Source organism: Calonectris borealis, chromosome 2 (assembly GCF_964195595.1).
Source record: "Calonectris borealis chromosome 2, bCalBor7.hap1.2, whole genome shotgun sequence".
NCBI classification, from domain to species: Eukaryota; Metazoa; Chordata; class Aves; order Procellariiformes; family Procellariidae; genus Calonectris; species Calonectris borealis.
Window position 1 is genome coordinate 128,637,766 of NC_134313.1, and position 21,876 is coordinate 128,659,641.

Below are 21,876 nucleotides of genomic sequence, written 5' to 3' on the forward strand. Positions count from 1 at the left end.
GACAATGTCATACTTGACAGATAAATAGTTAACTCTGAGGATCGCACAGGATGCACCAAGTGATGGTCCGTGAGGATGCTAGAACACAGCAGACAGAGGCTTGAAAGACCAAGGAACCATATTGGTTATTATTGTACAGTTCAATGAGATTGGTGCTGCTTTTGAATGGTTCCTTTTAGCTATTTACTTAGTAGTTCTTGACCAAGAAATACAGGATGAAATATGAACACCAGAAATAGGAGTCTACCCAATGTTCCCGTGAGATTTGTGATCAGACATTCTTCTTTCATAAGAGAGTACCTGGGTTATTCTGTCCAGGCAGCATCTGCTTCTTCCACACAAGAGTTTTTATTTTTGGTTCAGAGTTACTAAACACATAAGATGCCAAAGTACTTGCTGATGTGAGAGACAAGTCCCTGTTAGTCTGCCCCTCCTCTATTTTCCCCAAGTGCGGGAAGGAGTGAGGGAAGTCTGTTGCTCTGCTTCTTGAAACCATTCAACACGCAACTGTGCTGCATCCACAGCTGCCCCAAGAATCTCCATTGCACTATTCATAGCTTCCATGCTGGTACCAGCTTTAGAAAAACACTGTTGAATTGCCTCCTGCTGATACTGTTTCTAACTCTGAGTAGCAGCACAAATGCACTGAGGCTGCTTATCTGCACGTCTTTCTTAATTGCATTGAATTTATACAGGGGTCACACTAGGTATTTGCAGCTACTAGAAATTATTTACAGTGGACATCACAGTTTGTAAGAACCGAATGTAGGTCCCTTATTCCTCTTGGCATGATGTCTGTTTGACTGAATTATATCTTTTTAAAACACTGCTGGAGGTCCAATTTTCTTACTTTCTGACCCCGTTAGCTGTTGGAAGGAGGGTTAAAAATATGCAAAAGTGTGGATATCACTCTTAGATTTGTAATAGAAAGAAAAAATATATTTATTGCACACTTTGATTGCTAGTGATTGCCAGTGATTTCTTCCCTTTGATTGCCAGGGATAAGTTTTCTATCCATGTTTCCTGTTGAATTGGTGGAAGAGTTCAAAGTATGTGCCTACCGTGTGGCATGGGCACAATCCTGGAAAAGTGATGAACATAACATTTAACACTTAAGTAGCTTAAATAGCTGGCACTTAACACTTCCGATACAGCAAAATTGGGAAAGTGGTTGGATGTAAGGATGCCGTTTTTAATTTCTGACTAGGAGTGCCTGTGGGAGATTTGTCTTTTTCTGCATTGGAGATGATTGTTTCCTGGGTTGGATAAAGTTATGAAACTCCAAGGAGATGGGCACCAGTGCAAGCTACTGTATGTATTTAAGGAAGCGGTTTACACAAGTGGTCTCCTGCTCCTCCAATAGAACAAAGCTGCCATTACATGAGCAGTGCTAACCAGATTATATACTTAATGAAATATCAAGGCATTTAATTCAGAAGTAATTCTTGAGGAAGCAAACCAGGGATACTGAATTTTAGAAGACATAGTCTATGCTACGCTAAGTCTGCATTTCATGAATAGCAGTAACCAGCAATAACAAGAAGCCATTAATCTTTACAAGAAATTTAGTGGAAAATTCTGCATCCCTTTGCTGACTCTGCTGCCTCCTGTATCAGCTCCATGTTGTGTATGTGTTGCATGTGCAGAGGCAGGTGTGAGCAAAAGGGGGGCAGGATGGAGATAATAGCCTCTGCTAATCCCTCACTGGCATAATGTCCATTAGGAGTCAGTGATGTAAATTAGAGTCGAAACCCTGCTGTCTCTCTTCTCTCAAGGTCACAGAACCAGCTCCATGTGTCCACCAGTCTTTATCCAAATGCAACTTGTTCATAATGGGGAAATATAACCTGAATGTAAATCTGATTTTTGCCATATTGTAGACTGGTATGATACATCCGTAAGATCTATGCTCATTCCCCCACTCCCCTCTCAGATACCAGTAGGAGTATCGGCAAACCTGACATGCAGGTACCCGGGCATGGCTGCAGAGTGCTCCTGCTCCCCAGCATTGCAGAAGAGGGATATATGTTCCTCTAGGACGAGAGGAAATGGCCTCAAGTTGCGCCAAGGGAGGTTTAGACTGGACATTAGGAGAAATTTCTTTACTGAAAGAGTGGTCAGGCCTTGGAACAGGCTGCCCAGGGAAGTGGTTGAGTCACCGACCCTGGAAGTATTTAAAAGACGTGTAGATGAGGCCCTTAGGGACATGGTGTAGTGGGCATGGTGGTGTTGGGTTGACGGTTGGACACGATGATCTTAGAGGTCTTTTCCAACCTTAATGATTCTATGATTCTATGATTCTATGATTCTATAATTTGAGGTTCTCATAATTATGCTCAAACGAGACATACAAAGTAGATCGTACAAATACTTTCTGCCTTCTTGCTTCTTTACTTTCTCCTCATCCACTCACCCGCCCCCAGAGAGTTCAATTATTTTAAGCTCAGTTATTTTCAAGTATTTTCTCTCTGATTTGGGCTTTTCTGTCTGGAGAACCTCTGGCAAGTGTAGCCCTAGGAAGGCACTTTCATGTAAGCTGTCTGTAACTGAGCTGATCCTCTCGCATGTTAGCCACAGGAAGATGACGGCCACCCCCCTTGCAGCAGCCCCCAACAGCCTTCTGCTGCCCTGAGTCTTATTGCTGGTTGTTCTCCATGAGACTGTGGTGTGCCGAGTCCCTGAGCTGCTGTACCGAGCCATACCGGTGTGAGGGCTGCACAAAGACAGCAATCTTGGAGTCTAGTCTAACGTGTGATGCCACAGATGGGTTCAGCAAGCCAGTGGCAAGGGTTAATGTTACAGGCAGCCACATCCAAAGGACTTTCCCTCATTGCACTCATAAATTGCACTCAGCCAGTTGACAGGTGATGCAAAACTGGGAGGAGTGGCTGGTGCACCAGATGGGTGTGCTGCCATTCAGAGCTACCTCAGCAGGCTGGAGAAATGGGATGAGAGGAGTCTCTTGAAGTTCATCAAAGGGAAATGCCAAAACCTGCACCGAGGGAAGAGTAATAAATGCAGCAGACTGGGTGCTGCCTGGCTGGAAAGCACTTTGCAGAGAAGTACTTGGGGGTTCCTGGTGGACATGAAGTTGAACATGAGCCAGCAGTGTGTACTTGAGGCAAGGAGGTCAACGGCATCCTGGTCTGCATTAGGAAGATCATCACCAGCAGGTCAGGAAAGGTGATCCTTCCCCTCTGCTCAGTTCTGGTGAAACACATCTGCAGTGTCGGGTCCAGTTCTAGGCTCCCCAATACAAGAAAGACATGGACATACTGGAGTGAGTCCAGCAAAAGGCCACAAAGATGATGAAGAAACTGGAGCACCTGTACGAGGAGAGGCTGAGAGAGCTGGGACTGTTCAGCCTGGAGCAGAGAATGCTCAGGGAGGTCTTAGCAATGTGTATAAATAGCTCATCTCCCAGGCAGAAGACAGAGCCATAGTCTTCTTAGTGGTGCCCGGTGACAGGACAAGAGGCAATGGGCACAAAATAGAAATACAGGGAATTCCATCTGAACACAAGAAAATAATCTGTTCTTTTCATTGAGAGGGTGACCGAGCACTGGCACAGGTTGCCCAGGGAGGTTGTGGAGTCTCCATCCTTGGAGATATTCAAAAGCCATCTGGACATGGTCCTGGGCAGCCAGCTCTAGGTGTCCCTGCTGGAGCAGGAGGGTTGGACAAGATGACCTCCAGAGGTGCCTTCCAACCTCAGCCATTCTGGGATTCTGTGAAATATTTGCTACAGTTTAATAATCTTATGTGGTTACACAAATAGCTCTCTCCCCTCAAAGTGAATCTGAGATCTCTGTGTTACATCTTTACAGAGAGATTTTTCAGAAGGAAAAGTTATGTACCATAACTCCATTAATTATGAGTCATGGGAACACTTATTTTGACAGGTTTGTATTTTACCCTGTTTGGAAGTTCTCTTTAGTTTAGAATTACTTTTTGGTTGCCATCAGAATTGTTTTGGTTTTTTTGCTCAAATTGAAAATATGTTTATGTTATCAAAACAAATGTCATTGTGGGAAAAGAACCAAGCATTGCCAATGTTTTTCATAGCAGTAATATTTGATTTCACTGGTTGGGTGTCTGGTAAACCACTTCAGAAGAGAAAATGTCATTCTAACACATGCACGTACACACACACGCATATTTGAATGCCCACGTATTTTGCCCTAAATTCAGGCTATATTAAATGTTCCTGCGGAACACACCCAGGTAAGGTATGATCAATACGGCTTGGGCTATCTGTTGCTGGTACTTCTCTAACCACACCTGTAGAGCTGTTTTGAAACAAACGATCTCTCAGTAAATATTTCTTACGACCAGGTCCCTGAGTCACTCTGCAACCTGGAGTTTCATCGTCAGTATACAAGTATATCGGGATTTTTCTGAAACAGAAAAGAGAAATATACTGTATGTCTCACTGTTGTTTATTTTTTTCACATCAAAGCCTTTGAGGTAAAAATAAATATATTTCTTTTTCTGAGGTAATATTTCACTCAGGAGAGAGCAATCATGTTCCGACTTCTCCCTCTTGACCAGTAGATGCTGAAACAGTCTGAAAAGTAGAAGATATTATAGACTATGTTTAAATAAGTCTGTAACATAGTATGAGGTTTTTATTCAGGAAATTCAGTTAGTTCAGAAGTATAGGGCTGGTAAACAAGACCTGCAGTGGATTTTAATATATTTTTATATCAAATGTATCATATTATTTTATATCGAGTTTACATGCCACGTCCTCTTTTTCTTTACAGGGTATATACCCAGTTACTTAGACAAGGATGAGCTATGTGTAGTATGTGGGGACAAAGCCACCGGATATCATTATCGCTGCATCACTTGCGAAGGTTGCAAGGTAAATGGCACAGTGGGAAAGTGGGAATCAGAAATAGCTCTCCAGCTTCTCCATTATACAGACTTCCTGAACTGTGCTGTCAAATAAAACAAAGACAGATTAGAAGCGAATAAGAACATCCAGTACTGATGATAAGCCGTATCTGGCTATGCCACTGCTCTTCATATGCATAAGGAATATAGTTGATTTTTGCGGTGTTTGCTTCTGAAAAGAAAACGAGAAATTTAGATTTTTGTTGCTGCTGTTTAACTGTTAGCTTTTACATTTCCATTTTTTTATGTTTCTTTGGCCGTATTCTCAGCCAGTGTACATCAGCTTACTCCCAGCAGCTCCAGTGAAGCTGTTTATGCAATAGCTGAGATTCTGCCTATGGCGATGAAGAGTCTGTAGCGATTAACAGTGTTCCAGTGCCTCTCATCGTCACTGCGAAGAAGCAGAAATCAAAATCCCTTCCACATGCTCATACAACAGTAACATCCATCCCTTGGGAAGAATTGACACCCAGTTAAAAAAGTTTCAAAAAAATTTTGACTTCTTAAACTTAAGCATATTGAAATGTGCTTGCAGCCCTAAATTGCATCTCCAAAGCTACATGCAAAATTAAAAAAGAGATTGCTTTGGGCAAGTAAATAAAAAAAAAGTTTGAGTAACGCAATCAGGCACATCTTACATGATTTCATGCCATAAATTTGCCTGAATAGCTTGAGATTCTGTAAGAAAGCTATTCTTTCCTGCAGAAAATAAAAAATTACTATGTTTTTCTAAACAAATGGGACCACACATGTCATGGACTAGTGTCATGGGACTAAGCCACAAAAGTCGTATTCTGTTCATCCCCAAAGTCTGGAATATTTGGATCTGAGATTTTGGGTTTGGATTGGCTTTAGAGCTCCACATCACAGTAACTCTTGTGTTGAAGTAGTTCCTTCAGTTGTACAGCATTGCCCTAAGCTACATTTATGAAATGCACAGAGACTAAATATCCTATGTATAGCAAGTTTGTGGTAATATTCATAATGGTTTTATAGACATACATACATAATATGTATGAAAAAATATTTATATCTGAAAAAAACTGGAATTGAACAAGTGATTCTTACACATTTGCATCCCATATACCAGATGATAACAAATCATAAAATGTATGAATATGACTTAATTCAGATATAATGAGAAGTAAGCGACACTGTGGCATTATGAAATATTTTTTGCTCCCAGCTGAACAGCTATATCTCTCGCCAGCTTTCCTACTAAGGTTTTTGTTACTCCAGCTGAAGTATTTCTTTTTATGCCTACCAGCTATTTTAAAGAGATAGCATACAAAATCCACTTTTATCTTCAGATACAGTTCTTCTGTCTGATGTACGATTTAAAATAATGCTTATGTGCACAAGGAACTGAGCTAACAATTTGCAAAAAGTAATTAATTTTTTCTTCCTACTTATAGTTGGCTTACAAACAGACCGTTTTGTTTTGTTTTGTTTTGATTTGTTGTTCTTCTTGCAAATGTATTCATTGTACAAGATGGGATTTTTTGTGTGGACAATTTCAACCCATGCTTTGGAGGAGCTGCATACACTCTTGAAGTTGTATGATTTATCAGCAAAGTTATATGTAATCAATTCTGGATGAATTTGACATTTAGTAGTTGCTTCCATTCAAAATCACTTTAATTTTGTAACAACGTTAATCAGGGCTGACAGCCAAAGATTTGCTTTGGCAAGTGCTTTCATGAACAAAGCATCCTCACTCATGATTTCTGAAGACTAAATTGTAAGGAATTTAAACACAAATAAACCAACAGTGAGTTCTGATGTCACTGAAATGTTTCTCCAGACTGTACCCATTGCATCTGTTGCTATATAGGTGCATAGTAAAGGAATTTAGGAAAAGAGTAGTTGCCTTACAATAAAATGTGCTTTCTTTTATTGATGAAAATAACACTTCTGTGATTAAGTGTTTGAGCAAATATAGAGAGCAGCTTCCTTATCTCATTGTATCTAGAGATGATCAAAGAGGGTTTTTGCAAAAAGTTTCTGAGAAATGCAAAGAAATGGGAAGATGAAATGTGCTGGTCCCGACAGTGGTGAAGAGCCTTGCCATTGTAAAGCTAGAGCTACGTTACCCATGCAAGGTTTGGAAAACAGAAGTTCAGTACCACTTCCTGAGATTCATCAGAGATTTTTCCATCTCTTGCTGTAACTAGAGGTTACCCCGTGTCCCTGGTTGTCCAGAGCCCTCTTTGATCTTCAGGGAGTAGAGGGGCAGGTCCTGTCTCTAGGAATTCATCACAGGGTTGAGAGTGGACCCAAATCCAGTTGTTGGGTAGATGAGCGTTTGAGACCTGATCCAAACCCCACACGAGGACATATTGCTTGCGATTTCCTGGATTTTGGCTCAACACAACAGGTCCCAGTCTTGCAAAGGCTCACACACACGCTTTATGCAACTCAGTTTAATTGAGATTTCAGGTCTTACCGTTACTAAGGGAGAAAGACTTGCACTCTTAGCTCGAGCTGGATCCTGTAAGAATTGTAATGAGGACAAGGCTCTTTATTGTCTTCACTAGAGTTAGGAGCCCAAGCTGAAATACAAACTTATCCGTACGTCTTAATTCAACATTCTGTGTTAAAAGAAATTACACACTGCTATAAGATTTTGCTGGGTGTTATTTAACATGATTAAAAACAGACCTTTCGCCTAGTGAAGTGAAGAGACTATTCATTAGATAAAATGCCAGCTGAAGAGACTATTCATTAGGTAAAATCTCACTTGAATTTTGCCATTGTTTTCGCTGAAACCAAAGCCATTCTCAGTGGCCTCAGTCAAACAGGACCAGGGTCCCAGTGTGTTCTCTATGTCAGGGTGGTCCCAAGCTGCATTGCTGAATGTAGATGGTCTCAGACAATGATGAAACTTGAAATTAAAGTGAAGTCTAAATTTCTTGCTTTACAGCCTATCTTGTCCATATCTTGCAGTCTTGGGAAGTTTATCCAGCTCTTGCGGAAGTCAATGAAAAAAGTCACGTTGAAATTAGTACCAGGATTAGGTCCATAATGTTCAGAGACAAGTTGTATCTGATTTCTTTACCTAAGACCAGGGTCTATGGGGTGTATAAATCAGTGAATTCAGCGGAGCTACGTTAGTTCGCATGAGCTTAGGATCTGACTTCATATCCATGTTGCAATTGGCAATACAGATCTATATTATGATAGGTGGATAGATAGATAGATAGAATGGATTTATATAGGGAGGGATCTTTATTGATGATGTTTGTTTTGAATACGGAGTTCTGTGGTAAATACGAATTAAATCCTTATCTGAGAAATACAGATAATTTTAAAATTATGGATCCATTATTTAGAACCAAACTCAAAGATTGTGTAAATTGTGTTTGCAAAATTCTAGTCTTGCCCAGATTTGGTTGGTTGGTTGGTTATTTGGCTGTGATGGAAAAAAAGGAGTGGAACTGTTTGTTCTTAATCCTTTAGTAGCACATACACACCACCATTCTTACTATTTGCAGAAGCTGCTCTTTAATTAAAAGTATGTATATGCCTCTTAATATCCCTCGAAACAATTATGTAATTTAGAAAGGGGCTCAAAATAAACTGTCTAGTTCAAATACAAAAAAAATTAACACACAGAAGCATGAGACTTCAAGAAGACATGTAGATAGTATTTGTCCCTCAAGACAGCATTACATATGCCTTTACTTACCTAAGATGTCTATATGTTTTTAATTTTTAGGGAGGAAATGTTTTGTGAAACTCAGAAAAGAAACGCCATACACTATAAAACGGGTTTATTCTTTTCCTCTTTGAGAGTTTCATGGAATGAAGTATATTATCTTGCATACTTAGGTACATTCCTACCAAACTGAAGTGGCTCCCAATTTCAAAAAAATGCACAATGCTAATGCTTTCCAATGTATTTATTTATTTCCCTTAGGGTTTTTTTAGAAGAACCATTCAGAAAAACCTCCATCCAACCTATTCCTGTAAATATGAAGGAAAATGTGTGATAGACAAAGTAACACGAAATCAGTGCCAGGAATGTCGCTTCAAAAAATGTATCTTTGTTGGCATGGCAACAGATTGTAAGTATATTCTGTTTTTCTTTCTTTTCTCCTTTTTTTTTTTTCAATGTGTGTTTGCTTAAAGTATGTTAATTGGTGAAGATTGTTAAAGTAAGAGCAGAACTGCCAGCACTTTTTTGTTTTTAATAACTTGCATGGGGGAATTATGCTCATTGCATCAAACCACTTTCATAGGGCTGTAATTTTTTGTTTATCCTTCACCAGACTGCACCTTCTCCTGGTCTTACCAGCCTGAGTAACAGTAGGAATGTTCACTCTTTGGAGGAGAGGAGGGAGAAATGCATCTGGATGGACACTGCTTGAAAAAAATACATCTTGTTTAGAAAATTCTGGAGGATGTGAAATTGAATGTCGTTGTATGAGTCATCCTGCAGTTGTTTGTTTTATTTTTAGCCCTGAAGAAGTTATCTACTGCAAAGAATTCGACTCTCATTCTAAAGAACTAGAATATATGGCTGTAAGATTAACCCTTAGGGGTCTTCTTTTCCTGCCGTTGCACAGGGATTTACACCGATAACTTCAGTTAGTGCAATGGGGGGAAGTCACGTAAATCCCCCTGTGCATTAACGTTAATGGTTGTTGCCAGCGTAATCCTCTGCAGAAGAACTGGCAGGAAAACAGGCCCAACAGACAACAGAAAAATATTGGAACTTAGTATTTTTCATTGGTAATGTAATGTATAACAGTGTCTTCTGTCTAGAGGGAAATAGAAGAAATGACACAATTTCATTTTAGCCAGGTGGACCTTCGGGGGCGGGGGGGCTGGATAGCTCTGGGTCACCGGTTCTCCTCCAGCCCATCTGAGGCAGCGGGCAGTGGTGAGCATCAGCCAGGCAGCGGCTGTGCGGAGTCAGACGTTTCCCCGAGTCTGGTTCGGGTGCCAATGCCGTGCAGCTGGTGTGGCCTCCGTGGGCTGCCCCCACCCGCGCGCCAAAGGAGCTGTCGCTGAGCGCGGCAGACAGGCCAGCTGTCCCCCAACTCCAGGAGGGTTTCTCCCGCCTTTGAGTTAAAACGCGTGAAGGGACGCGTGTAAGCAGGGCTTTCGTGGCTCCTGCCTGCCTGCCGCCAGGTGGGGGTCAGAATGGTCCTCCTCTGCTAAAGCGGGCCAGTTCTGTGGAAACAGCCTATTCGCGTTTGCATGGAAAACGGGATAAAACCGTCGGTGGTGTCAGAGCTGGGCAGCCCTGGGGGCCGTGCGTCTGGCATCCCTGGAAGTAGCGGGGCTCCAGGGGAATGCTACAGAACGGCACCATTTGTAGGGCTTAAGGAAAGAGGCGAAGGCAGGTTGTTTCTGATCGTGTCATGCAACAGGTAGTTGAGGCTCCTGTGAATAAGTACTCCCGCTTTCTTAAATCCACGTTACCTTCTGCTGGCTTACAAGAACACATTCTACACAATTCAGAGCAGTGAGCGCGCTGATACTACTTTAAAGAAAACAAAAGCACGTCTTTCCCAACACGGATTACTCCAAGTCCGTTATAGGAGCACTTTGTCTGAGTTCTCACAAAGCTTTTGCATAGTAGTTTTATTGGTGGAATAAGCCACTGAAGGCAATGGCAGTATGCAAAACATTACCAAAAGGGTAAGTCGTTCTTTGCAATCCAGGCTTCTGAGAAAATGAAGTTTGGAGGGAGAAATAAGAGAACTGTGTCAACTGTGCGTCTTACCAAAGTACTTCTTTACTGCTTAGTTAAGGTGTTTGTAACCAATTAGTATCTCAGGCATAGAGAAGACCAAAGTTCAGACAGCCTTGAGAGCTTCCTGCCATTTTTGTATGCTTTTTCCCCTGCTAGTGGTGTTGGATGACAGCAAGCGGTTGGCAAAGAGGAAGCTGATAGAAGAAAATCGAGAGAAGAGACGTCGGGAAGAGCTGCAGAAAACCATTGGGCACAAACCAGAGCCAACGGATGAGGAATGGGAGCTCATCAAAATTGTTACTGAAGCACATGTGGCCACCAATGCACAAGGAAGCCACTGGAAGCAGAAAAGGAAATTTCTGGTAAGGACTGTAGCCTTTTGCACTGCTCTTGGAGCCAGGTTCCTTTCTTTCTTCTGAAGTCCCTTCCCAACATTGCAATCCCAAAGAGGGTATATCTGCCGGTGTATTGACATTTATGAAAAATGGATGATTTTTATAGTTACTACTTGCTTATTCTTGCTTGAAGCTCAGTGTTGATCAGACCATGTATTTCAAAAGATAAACAGCGTGTTGCTAAGTTAAGGCTTACCCAGCTGGATACTTCTGATGTGCTATGGTAATAAAAGGTAGAAAAATTGTTTCACTCCTGATTAATAACCGTAGCAGTCTATAATGCATACCATATCTTTTTTTACATATTATATCTAGGGATAGTTGTCTTTATTAGGGACTAGCATAAAACATATTCTAAGTGTTAAAACAATGTAAAGTTTTAGGTGAAAGCTGATATTTTTTATTAATAACTCCTGTTTTTTGCTTCCTTATTCTGAAGTGAACACATTAGTTAAAATAAATTTGGCAAAGAAAAGTGAATTTCAATGAAAGCAGGATGATACATACACTATAGCATTGGGATTGCAGACTACAAGACGACTTAAGTTTTCAGCCTATAACTAAGGATCGGAAAATAGATCGTGATTTGTGATGCTTAGCCTTAGAAAAGGATTTATTTGATTTTTCTAAATTGATTTTTAAGGGAAGTAAGTGCAGAATGCAAAATGCTTATACAGCACAAAAGAGGGATTATAGACTGCGTTTCAGGAATACACAGGGGTCTTTAACAGTCTGTATATATCAAATCAGATAGAGAATACTCGTTTTTTGCAAGCCTAGGCTCCTGCTGCCTAATTCACCATGGGAATCTCGACCCACTGTTAAATTGCTAAGAGAAATTATATATTCAAACCAGCTGATCCCTTTTATAATGTTTTGTTAATTCCAGTGGCACTGTCTAAATTTCTATATGAACGCCTGCATGTTCATAGTAGCGTGCTGTTGGGAAACCACAGCCCGTGATCGCTGGCCAGAAGCAGCAGAGCACTTTCCAGTGGTGCTGCGCAGCAAGGTTTGCAGCGCTGGTTCCAGCAGACCAAGAGGCAGCTGCAATGGTGCGTTTGGTTACTTGGGCGGGAGTGCTGTTCTTTCAGTATCTCCTGGTTTGGGATGAAGCTTTGGGGAGCTTGAGGTTCGGGCTGGGAATGAGGACACGGGCAGAAAGCTGGTAGGGACTGGGCCATGTAAAATGTGGTCGTTGAGGGACTTCAGGCTCTGGAGACAGTCACAGCGGCAGGGGAGCCTCCAGCAAAGGGTGCCCAGAGGCAGGGCGTGAGGTGGTGTAACCACAGGGCTGCCGGGAGAGGGGACGGATGGGGCAGAGGCAGGGCTGGCAGCTGTAATGGACGGTTCAGAAACCAGCTGTGACTTCCACAGCTGGTTCCTAGGCCAGACCAAACGGCTCTCAGTGCAGCCCTTGGTGCAGGGCCTCCGGGTTCTTTGCAGTGCTCACATGCTGAAGCCCAGTGTTTCAAGGCAAGTGTAGGGAGCTCACTGACACCTTGCAGTGAGCACAGAAGGGGAAGTCCAGGGAGGCCTGCCAACCCCAGGTGGAGGGCTTTGAAAGCCCCTGCCAGAAGCTGTTGAAGAGCAAGAGGAGCTGACCGCACACCCCAGGAGCTGTGGGTCAGTCCTGAGGCAGCTGAGGCTGGTTCTTCAACAGCAGGAGCTCCTTTGAGGTCTGGACCTCTTTTCCTATTCAGGTGAGTTAGGTGGCAAGGGCTCTCCAGTTGCACGCCCTTCTGGAGTGTGTTAGCTTTAGCTAACGATCCTGACTTCTTTTGGCTTTCCCAAGAAAATACTGTGTTCTCTCTTTTTCTCCCTAACAATGTTATGCGTGGTTTTAAGCATTTGGTCTTCTTGCTTGGAAGTGATGAAGGTTGTTTATCATGAGCACACAGACAATGTGGTTTAGGTTCCCAAGGCTCAGGGAGGGAGGGAGCCTAGAACTGGGATTATTGGAGTTTTTTAGTAGGAACCATCAGATAATTGAGCCCAGTCCTCTTCATTGTTCCTTGACAATTGGTGCTTGCTTTATTAATGCATTGCTGGGTTTTTTCTTGAAAGAAGTTAGATTTGGATTCAGTTTGGTGACAGAGCTGTGGAAGGATCTTTTATGATGTGTTGCTTTAAAAAACTGGCGAGCACAAGTTTTTATTATAGACAGCACTTTCAGCACCTCCCCTGTTTAAGTGCCCTTATATAAATGTCATGAAGCCCATCAGTCTTAAAGGCTTCTTCTCTGGGTCTTATCCAGTTTTTGACTCTCTAATGTGAACAAAATGAAACCTCTGCATGGTGGTTGGCAGGTCTTTTACAACCACACTGAGCAAACAGAACAACTTTGATATGTCTGTTTTTAAAATGCATGGGAACATTGACGAGCTGTCATAAAATCAGGTGAACAAGTTGAAATACAGTTGGAATAAAAAACATTCATCGCAGATTCTGCTTGAAACTATTTCATTGTACACCCCTATTGAAATCCTCAAAATTTACTTTTTTTTATCTTTTGGAGAAGCCTTGGGCTGAAGTCATGTAGAAGGTGATTTTCAACCAAAATTTTACCCAGACGAGTTCAAATTCTAGTCACTTTATCCAGACTAACTTTCTGTTAGCCCATTCTTAGTCATCAGTTGTTTTAGCCTGGTTTTGGAAACAGGCCTGGGCAGTTGCCTGGAGCTCTGTGATACCAGGCAATCTGTTCTGGGGAGGATTTCAGAACTTTGAGTAGGTGAAAGAGCCCAATTCTGCAAAGCTCTGAGCATCTTCTCGGGGGCAACAAGTCACCTCAGCTCCCTTCACTTTCAGAGAAACTTGAGAGTTCTCAGCACCTGTAAGAAACAAGAACACGCCTATATTTTTAAGCAAAAAATGCATAAGCTACACCCACAAAATACTCAGATACAGGCACAAGGAAGAAACTGCATGTGCACAAAAATGCAGCTGCCCACACAGGATGGGTAGCAGCATGCCAGTCACCCATTTCTCTGTGCAGTCACCTCTTTCACAAATGCCTTACAAACAAATGCAAATTTTGTGGCGTAATGGGCATTACTTATAAAGTGAATAGTGTTATTTTTTATTTTAGCATATCTTCTGTTGCCAAGCAGGACTTTTTTAGAGTATAAAATACTTGCTCTGAGGTAGATTGTTCTTTTAAATATCTTTGTTTTTATCCTTAGCCAGAAGATATTGGGCAGGCACCAATAGTTAATGCCCCAGAAGGTGGGAAAGTGGATTTAGAAGCCTTCAGCCAGTTTACAAAAATTATCACACCAGCGATTACAAGAGTGGTGGATTTTGCCAAAAAGTTGCCTATGTTTTGTGAGGTAAGAAAACTTCCTTGCGCTCTTCATTTATATGTCTGTCGTTAAAAACTATTCAAAATACTCCTGGCATGGAACTAAAAAATTCACTATGTTTAAAATCAGAAAAATTAAGAGACTCAAAATAGATGGGATTAGAATAATCTGGATTTTTTTGAGTTTTCTTTTTCCTGTGATTACTGAAATCCTGATTTTGTTCATCTAGAAGTCATCATGGTTCATTAGGGACTGGAATGTGTCTTTAGAGGTGGCCTTGAACAAAGCAAATGAGCAAAAAGAGACTGTCTAGAAGCATCTTTGATACGTTTAATCAGATCTTCCAGCACACAGTTGCCTCTGTGCTTTCTGGCTGCTTGACAGGTATAGTATTGGGGAGTTGGATCTACACAGTAACAAATTCTTCAAATTCAGGAAAGCATCCCTCTCCAGGAATGGCACTTGCCTCATTGTATTCCCTAGGCATGCTTTTCCTGATCGGGGAGGTTGTGCATAAAAGAGTGTGTAAAAATAATAGATTGTGATTCCAGGTAGATACTCACATGTAAAAAATACAGTAAATAGACTCAGATAGACTTGGTTGCACATTAGGAATACAGAGGCCCTAGGCTGATCTCATTTATACTGAGGTATCATTTTTATTGAAGGACCAGATGCAATGGCTGATGATATTTTTCTCCTAACGTAAAAAATGTTATCAGAACTGCAGCCTGAAATAATATTTCAGTCTTAATAATCTTAATAATTGTAATAATTTTAAGTCTTGTGAGTCCCTTAGGATCCACAACCATGGGAGTTTTAGTACAGAAGTAACCCCAATCAAGGCATGGAAGGATGCCTGCCTGCTCGCCCACGCTGCAGAGCAACACTTGACTCTGCTGGTGAAATGCCAAGTGAATGACATTCAAAGTGAATGACCATGACCACGGTCAATGAGTTCATCGGGCTCCCTAACTCGGGAATAGTGTTTCCTCCTAATAACTAAACATCAGTCAGGAAGGAAGTTTAAGGGAGCCATAGCATTTTACTTTCTGAGGCTGGCAGCTTCTCTTTGAGGTCAGTCAAGGAGAGCTATTTATGTCCTCTGGCACCTACAGAACAAGAAGAGGTAAATATCAATAGTTGGCATAGTGTAAATAGCTCTCCCTGGCTAACCTCAGCATTGGCTCCATCAGCCAAGAAAGCATGAAATAGTGGCCAAGCATGAAGATTTTAAAGTACAAGGAATGTGTCCATAGATCGAGAGGCCCCTGCGGCATTCAGTGTCTGAGGGAGCCTGTCTCCTCCGATTTGGCGTTTGTTGGTGGGAAGTTGCGGTGACATACCAAGCTAGTCTTTTTAATTTAGAAAACTTTGCCAGTCACACACAGATGCAGTGCCCATCTGACATCTCCTACCCCTCCTGGCTACCGTGGGCCCACTTGTGTCAGAGCCGAGGAGAAAGCATGGATGAAGAAGTCAAGGTGCCGTTGGGCGTGACCTCTGTAGGTTATGCAGCTCGGCCAGGACAGGCTTTGTTTACAGCTGAGCCACTGTGTAACCCTGACACCCATATACAGCAAGGTCTGATGGCAGAGTGAGGGACAACTCCTCATGAGCACAAAGGTATAGGACAGCTGTCCTCCAAGTTGTCATATAGCTCCTGCTGTAGCATAAAGAAAATGACAAACGTTTATTCCTTTTTGAAGGGGCACCGTTCTGTTAACTTTGTTTCAGTTATGGTTTTTAACCCATATCTTTTTCTTAGAAGCAACACTGTGTGGGCTGTGGATTTGTTTATGAGAAAAAGCCCTCCTTTCTCCCATAGGGCCTGCAGAGCATGTAAACATTATCTCAGTTCTTAATTTCCACAGAGGCTCAGGCTGAGAGTGTAGTAAATCTCTATGAAGGAGGGGCATGGCAAGGAGCATCCATGGCCACTTCTATATTCACGACTAGTTTTCGTTCTTTCTCTCTTCTTTGGACACATGTGCAAGCCAGCAAAGCACTGTGAGTGCCCAGCTTAGTTTCTGTGCATCCATTGGCCCATGCCTCAAAGCAAGAATCTAATCCCAGAGTAATAAAAGTATAAGTTCACTTACTTCTCAACATTTCTGCTGTTGTTTCCTTCTTGCATTTCCTTCTGCTTAGAAGATGAAGATCGAGGAGCATTTAATCAGTTTGATGTGACTTTAAGTGTCACAGGCATCAGTGGTTCCACGTTGGGTGAAGCTGTGTAAATACCCTTCTAGGTAGCTCAGCTGAGCTCAGCTCAGTTCCACGGTGCTGCACTACACATGTGCTGGCTGCCAGTATGTCCTGCAGAAGGGAGCACCTCAGGTTCCTGCCTTTTGCTTTTTCTCCCTGCAGAGAGAGAAGGAAAGGACAACATGTGGCAGATAATCAGTCACACTTGTTGACCCCACTCCTGGAAGGTGCTCTGGTAGCAATGCTCCACTGGCGAGCGTAGGTAGCATTGAAACCTGTGTAGTTGGGAGCAGAACTGACGTTCAAGCCCCCTGTCTTTGGTAACTGCTGCTACTGGCAGATAAGACCTGAGACTTGGTATCCGTGAAACAGGTGTCCCGTGTATCCTTCAGAATTAAGAAAGCGGGTGAAGGATGAGCATAGTCAGATCACCACTACCATAAAGAAGTTTTAAAAAGGTTCAAGTAGGAAGAGAAATTCTCATTGGTTTAATGGCTCACTAATAAAACAGCTGAAGCATCACGAAATATCTTCCCTACCGTTATCTGACTGTTTCTCTTCCATCATTCTTCCTTCTCCTTAGTCTTTTTTCTTTATTTCTCTTTTCTTCTCTCTTCTCCCTTCCTTTCTTTCATGTCCCTTTTTTCTCTGCAGTTACCTATTCTGATACCTCTTCGTGGTTGCTCTCACACATCTTTTCTTTTTTTTTTTTAAAATCTTATTTTTATTCCTTACTCTGTTTCTTTCCCTACTTCAGTCTCAGCAGCCAAACAGTGGCGTTGTCGTTGGGTAGCGAGACTGCCACTGTGCCTGCGCAGCCTTCCCCACGCTGCTGCTGAGCTGAGCGTGATCCGCAGAGAAAGTGATTTGCCCTGAACAGGATGAGTCATTTTTCTTGTGTATCAAACACTTTACACCTGAAGTTGGCATTGCTGGAAAAACAGCTGCATGATTCAACTCCTTTTTCTGACTGGGGCTGGCTTTGTGCTTAATAACAGGCAACGGCTTTCCACTTGCGTTAGGTAACTGTCTGGCATCCACTCTGCATCGTTTTACACCAAATCAATGTATTTGCTTTGCAAGTACATAGTTGCCACGTAAACCTATAGTTGGTGGGGCTTTTTTTTCATTTTGAATTGCAAATCAGGTAAATATAATAACTTTATATGAATCAGAAATGGGTGGATTTTTGCCTCCTTCCAATGCAAGTAGAAATTAGTTGCTTTTTCATATACGTGACCCTTTGCTGTTCATTTAGTGACAGTCTCAAAATAGTCTTGGTGGTTTTTGCTATCACTGAATTACCTATGAAAACATAAAGACATGCTTTACAGAACCCATCCTCCTAATGTGTCAGCATCCTGGTGACACTTTATAAATAGAGAACCTACCTCCACCAATTTGGATAGCTTAGCTTTTTTAATGTTGCGGAAAAGACAAGTCTAGCCACGTGCCCTGAAGATCACGGCTTATGCACCAGTGTAAAAGCTGGAGCTATACCATAGATTTTCTGTCTGTCCAGCAATAATGTAGGGAGCCTAGGGAGATCAGCCTTACTAGGCTAAATATAGTTTAATAAGTTCTCTGTTGTTTAAAGGGGCAGTGAGAAGTAAGAGTACATGCCCCACTGATTGAGGTATCTCTTCTAGGTACAAAAATTTATTTTATTCCTTTTATTTAAAAAGCTGTCCACTCTTATGGACCCTCCCAAAAGTTTCTTTTCCTCTGGTCAGGTAAGAAATAAGCATGGCTGGCAGCGAGTTTAACTGGGATGGCTGAGGTCTGTACCATCTCCAATTATAGCTTATTCTGTTGTACTAAGTTGTAAGCTGAAGAGAGAAGGGTAAACAGCTGAGAACAGCGACCACTTCAGCCATCTCAGTTAGATCCACCCCTGATGGGAGACAAAACCAATAGTCTATGTTACCACCAACCTGGCACCTGACAGGTCTGCTTTACCCTTCACAATTCGTGAAACGTTCTGCAAAATAGAAAGCTACATTCTTAAGGTTTATTGGGCTTAACTTTATAATGCTCCCACAAACTGAGCAGTCCCACGGAGAGCAGCACTTCTGCAAGTTGGGTCACTTCACCTCAGCATCTGAACCAGCTTGGTTTGCTTTGAATATCTTGCCCAGGACCGCTTGCCTACATCTGTGTCATCACTAGATTTCCTGAGGGGGTGTGGGGATTTAACCTGCCGGCAGTTTCTGGAAGCAGGAATGCGAGTCTTGGAGGTTTCTGCGGCGCACTGGAACTAGTCGGTCAGCAGCGTGTTTGGAGGGTAGCTGCACTGTGCGAGGTAGTGTCCTGGGATGTGAACGGCAACTTCATGCTCATGGATTTATTGTAGTTGTAAAACCAACTCAGTTTGAAAAATACATCTTTTTCTTTACCGTTTATAATTTCTGCAGCTGCCATGTGAAGACCAGATCATCCTTCTGAAAGGCTGCTGTATGGAGATAATGTCCCTCCGAGCAGCAGTTCGCTATGACCCCGAGAGTGAGACTTTAACACTAAATGGGGAGATGGCGGTCACAAGGGGCCAGCTGAAAAATGGGGGTCTTGGCGTAGTGTCTGATGCCATTTTTGACCTGGGCATGTCTCTTTCTTCATTTAACCTGGATGACACCGAGGTTGCCCTTCTTCAGGCTGTTCTGCTCATGTCATCAGGTGAGAACAGAAATATATTGGGACCCCAACCACTTTGAAACTCTTCAGTCTTTGTCACAAGCCTCTTTTTAAAATAAATAGGGTATGTTAGATCTCGTAGTGCTGACTAGAGTAATGTGGGAGAAATTATCTCTCAAAATCCCAATGCAGCTTGGAACTAGTTTGGTGAGCACTAGGAAAAAAAGCTCAGCGTATTCAGAGAGATGGGCATAAAAGTGGCTTTGGTAACACACCTTGCTCAGTTTAGTACTTAGGGAGGAGGCAGGGATGATCATCAGAAAGAAATCAGATCTGGTTCTGAGCCAATTTGCCTTGAACGAAAAACTGATAATTTAGCAAGAGTTGTCCTTACAATAGGTTCCCTCTTCTCCTAGGTGCTGTCAGGCACGGGGAGGGAAGTACAGTTCATACATGTTTCTGTCAGTCTCATATGCTCAGTTTGACCTGCTTTCTTGTTTTCCTACTTAATAGCACCACCGCTTGCTAATGGGCATTTGAGAGCTGTGCTCTTTCCCCACACTGGGACCATTTGCAACTGGTCTCTTGTTGGTGTGATACAGAAGCAACACAGACCATTTCATATGATTTCCAGAGAGTTTCTTCCCTTCTCAGATCAAGTATGTTTTCAAATATGCTTCCACTGACTGTGCCAGCCCAAAGAGGAAATTCCATTCTTGGGCAGTGGCAGATTTGGCAAGGTTTTGTTTTAAGACCACTTTGAAGATTGGGCACTAAATAACAATACAGAGACAGTGATTTACAAGCGTTAACTGCGTCTGAGACAGAGGGTTTCCACATTAATCACAACACAGCACTTGACCTTCCCAATCAAAACATTTTGATTTCTTTTTAGTTCCCTACACAGTGATACATGAATAGGGGTTTCAGAAGGCAATTCAGAGGACCTGTTTTCCCAGAAGTGTCTCCTGAAGAGTGACTTGTGAAAGGAGCTTTTCCAGCACCCATCTGGGTGCCGGCTGAGACAATCAGCCAAGCTTTTGGCCTTTGTTGTTCCTTGGTGCTCCATAACAGTTTCCTTTGCAGCTTACCTGAGGATCAAAGCTTGATCAAAGCATTGATCAAACTGCAGAGAAACAGATGGGAAAGAACTGCAATTTAGATATCTGATGAGGAATTTTTTTTTGTTCTTTATTAGTTGTTTCACAGTGAGATATAGGTAGAAGCCTTAGCTGAGATAAGTATCTGTTGCCGTAGTCACTGCAAGGAAACACTTCCCGAACAGCTATACTCTAAATGGGCAAAGCAGGCAAAGGATGAAGAAAAGGATTATCTCCTTGTTTTAACAGGGGTAGTACTATAAGTGAGGTGCGCACGGTCAAAGAAGTTGTTTGTGGCAGAGCCAGATGTCCTTGGTCTCCCTCCTTTCTTTCCTAACACCAGAATTGTCCTGTTTTTCCTGATTTATGATCAGAAATTCATTAAGATAAATGAGTAATAACAATAATTCTGCTTCTTTACATCTGCAGATCGCCCAGGCCTTGTTTGCGTCGAGAGGATAGAAAAGTGTCAAGAGGGTTTCCTGCTGGCATTCGAACACTACATTAATTACAGAAAACACCATGTTGCACACTTTTGGCCAAAACTGCTGATGAAAGTGACAGACCTGCGAATGATCGGAGCCTGCCATGCCAGCCGCTTCCTGCACATGAAGGTGGAGTGCCCCACAGAACTCTTTCCTCCGTTGTTCCTGGAAGTGTTTGAGGATTAGAGAGACTGGAGCGGTTCTCCGCCTCCCCCCCCGCCCCGTCGCACTACTGGCTGTCATTTCATCCCGTTGCCCAGCTCTTCTCACCTCTGTTTGTTCTTCTTCTTCTTTCGTTCTCTTCTGTTTCCTGAGGCGGGGTTGGGTTTTTGTTTGGGTTTTCGTTTGGGGTTGCTGGGGGGCAGTTGTATACACATGGATGAAGACATCCCTTTAATGCGGGTACTTGTGACTATTGCAATTTGTTCTTCAGTCCTTTGACGTGAATGCTTTGACAGCTTAACAGTGAAAATACAAACAGACCAATCTCATTCACCAGCACTTGCGTGGTCACCAGCTCACACACATCATTGCTTGGAAAACATGGGAGAGAAATTGAAGTGGCAGAAAATAAATTGGCCTCTAAGTTAAAACAGCTAGTGTTAATTTGACCCTGGCAATTCTGTCTAGCATTACCTTGTTTTGCAGGGCACAAGCGACCAATTCATGAGATGAAATTTCTAGTCTTCATGGTTGTTTCTATTGTAACAATCACCATCATGATCTAGGATCTTCATCATCGTCACGATCCCATCATTATCTGAGGATTGTTCCAGCAGATACGGTTTAACTGTGCCCCATAAATCAAGTACTTAAAATAATGCAGAGTGTTAGAAGGGACTGACTCATTTTTTTTCCATGTGTATAAGAAAGTAAGATCCTTCAGTTCTTACTACATTTGAACTCCAGGTAACTTCACTGGAAGGTCTGTTGGAGCAAGGAGGGGAATTTGATCCTCTGAGGTGCTTTTCCTGAGAGTGGAGAGGTCTGCTTTTTCTGAGGTGCGTGGAAAATTCTTCACTGAGGGAGAAGGCTCTCTGCCAGGATAGCAGGCTTTCCTCAGAGTTATTCAGGGATATGAATGCTCACAGAACAAGGACAAGGAGAACAAAACATATGGGGTGACCTTCAGATGGGACAGAAACCAAC

At 42.4% G+C, this 21,876-nt stretch overlaps 1 protein-coding gene across 2 annotated transcripts in view; it reads left to right on the forward strand.

Annotated features, from left to right (window-relative positions):
* Positions 1 to 21,666, forward strand: part of THRB (thyroid hormone receptor beta) — a 35,713-nt gene extending 14,047 nt beyond the window's left edge. For both annotated transcript variants that reach the window (XM_075143409.1, XM_075143408.1), the window contains exons 2-7: positions 4,767 to 4,867; positions 8,819 to 8,966; positions 10,760 to 10,965; positions 14,184 to 14,330; positions 18,926 to 19,184; positions 20,672 to 21,666. In XM_075143409.1, coding sequence (XP_074999510.1) covers positions 4,767 to 4,867; positions 8,819 to 8,966; positions 10,760 to 10,965; positions 14,184 to 14,330; positions 18,926 to 19,184; positions 20,672 to 20,913 — 1,103 coding nt within the window. In that variant the 3' untranslated portion in view covers positions 20,914 to 21,666. The remainder of the gene's footprint in view (positions 1 to 4,766; positions 4,868 to 8,818; positions 8,967 to 10,759; positions 10,966 to 14,183; positions 14,331 to 18,925; positions 19,185 to 20,671) is intronic.
* The last annotated feature ends 210 nt before the right edge of the window (positions 21,667 to 21,876 follow it).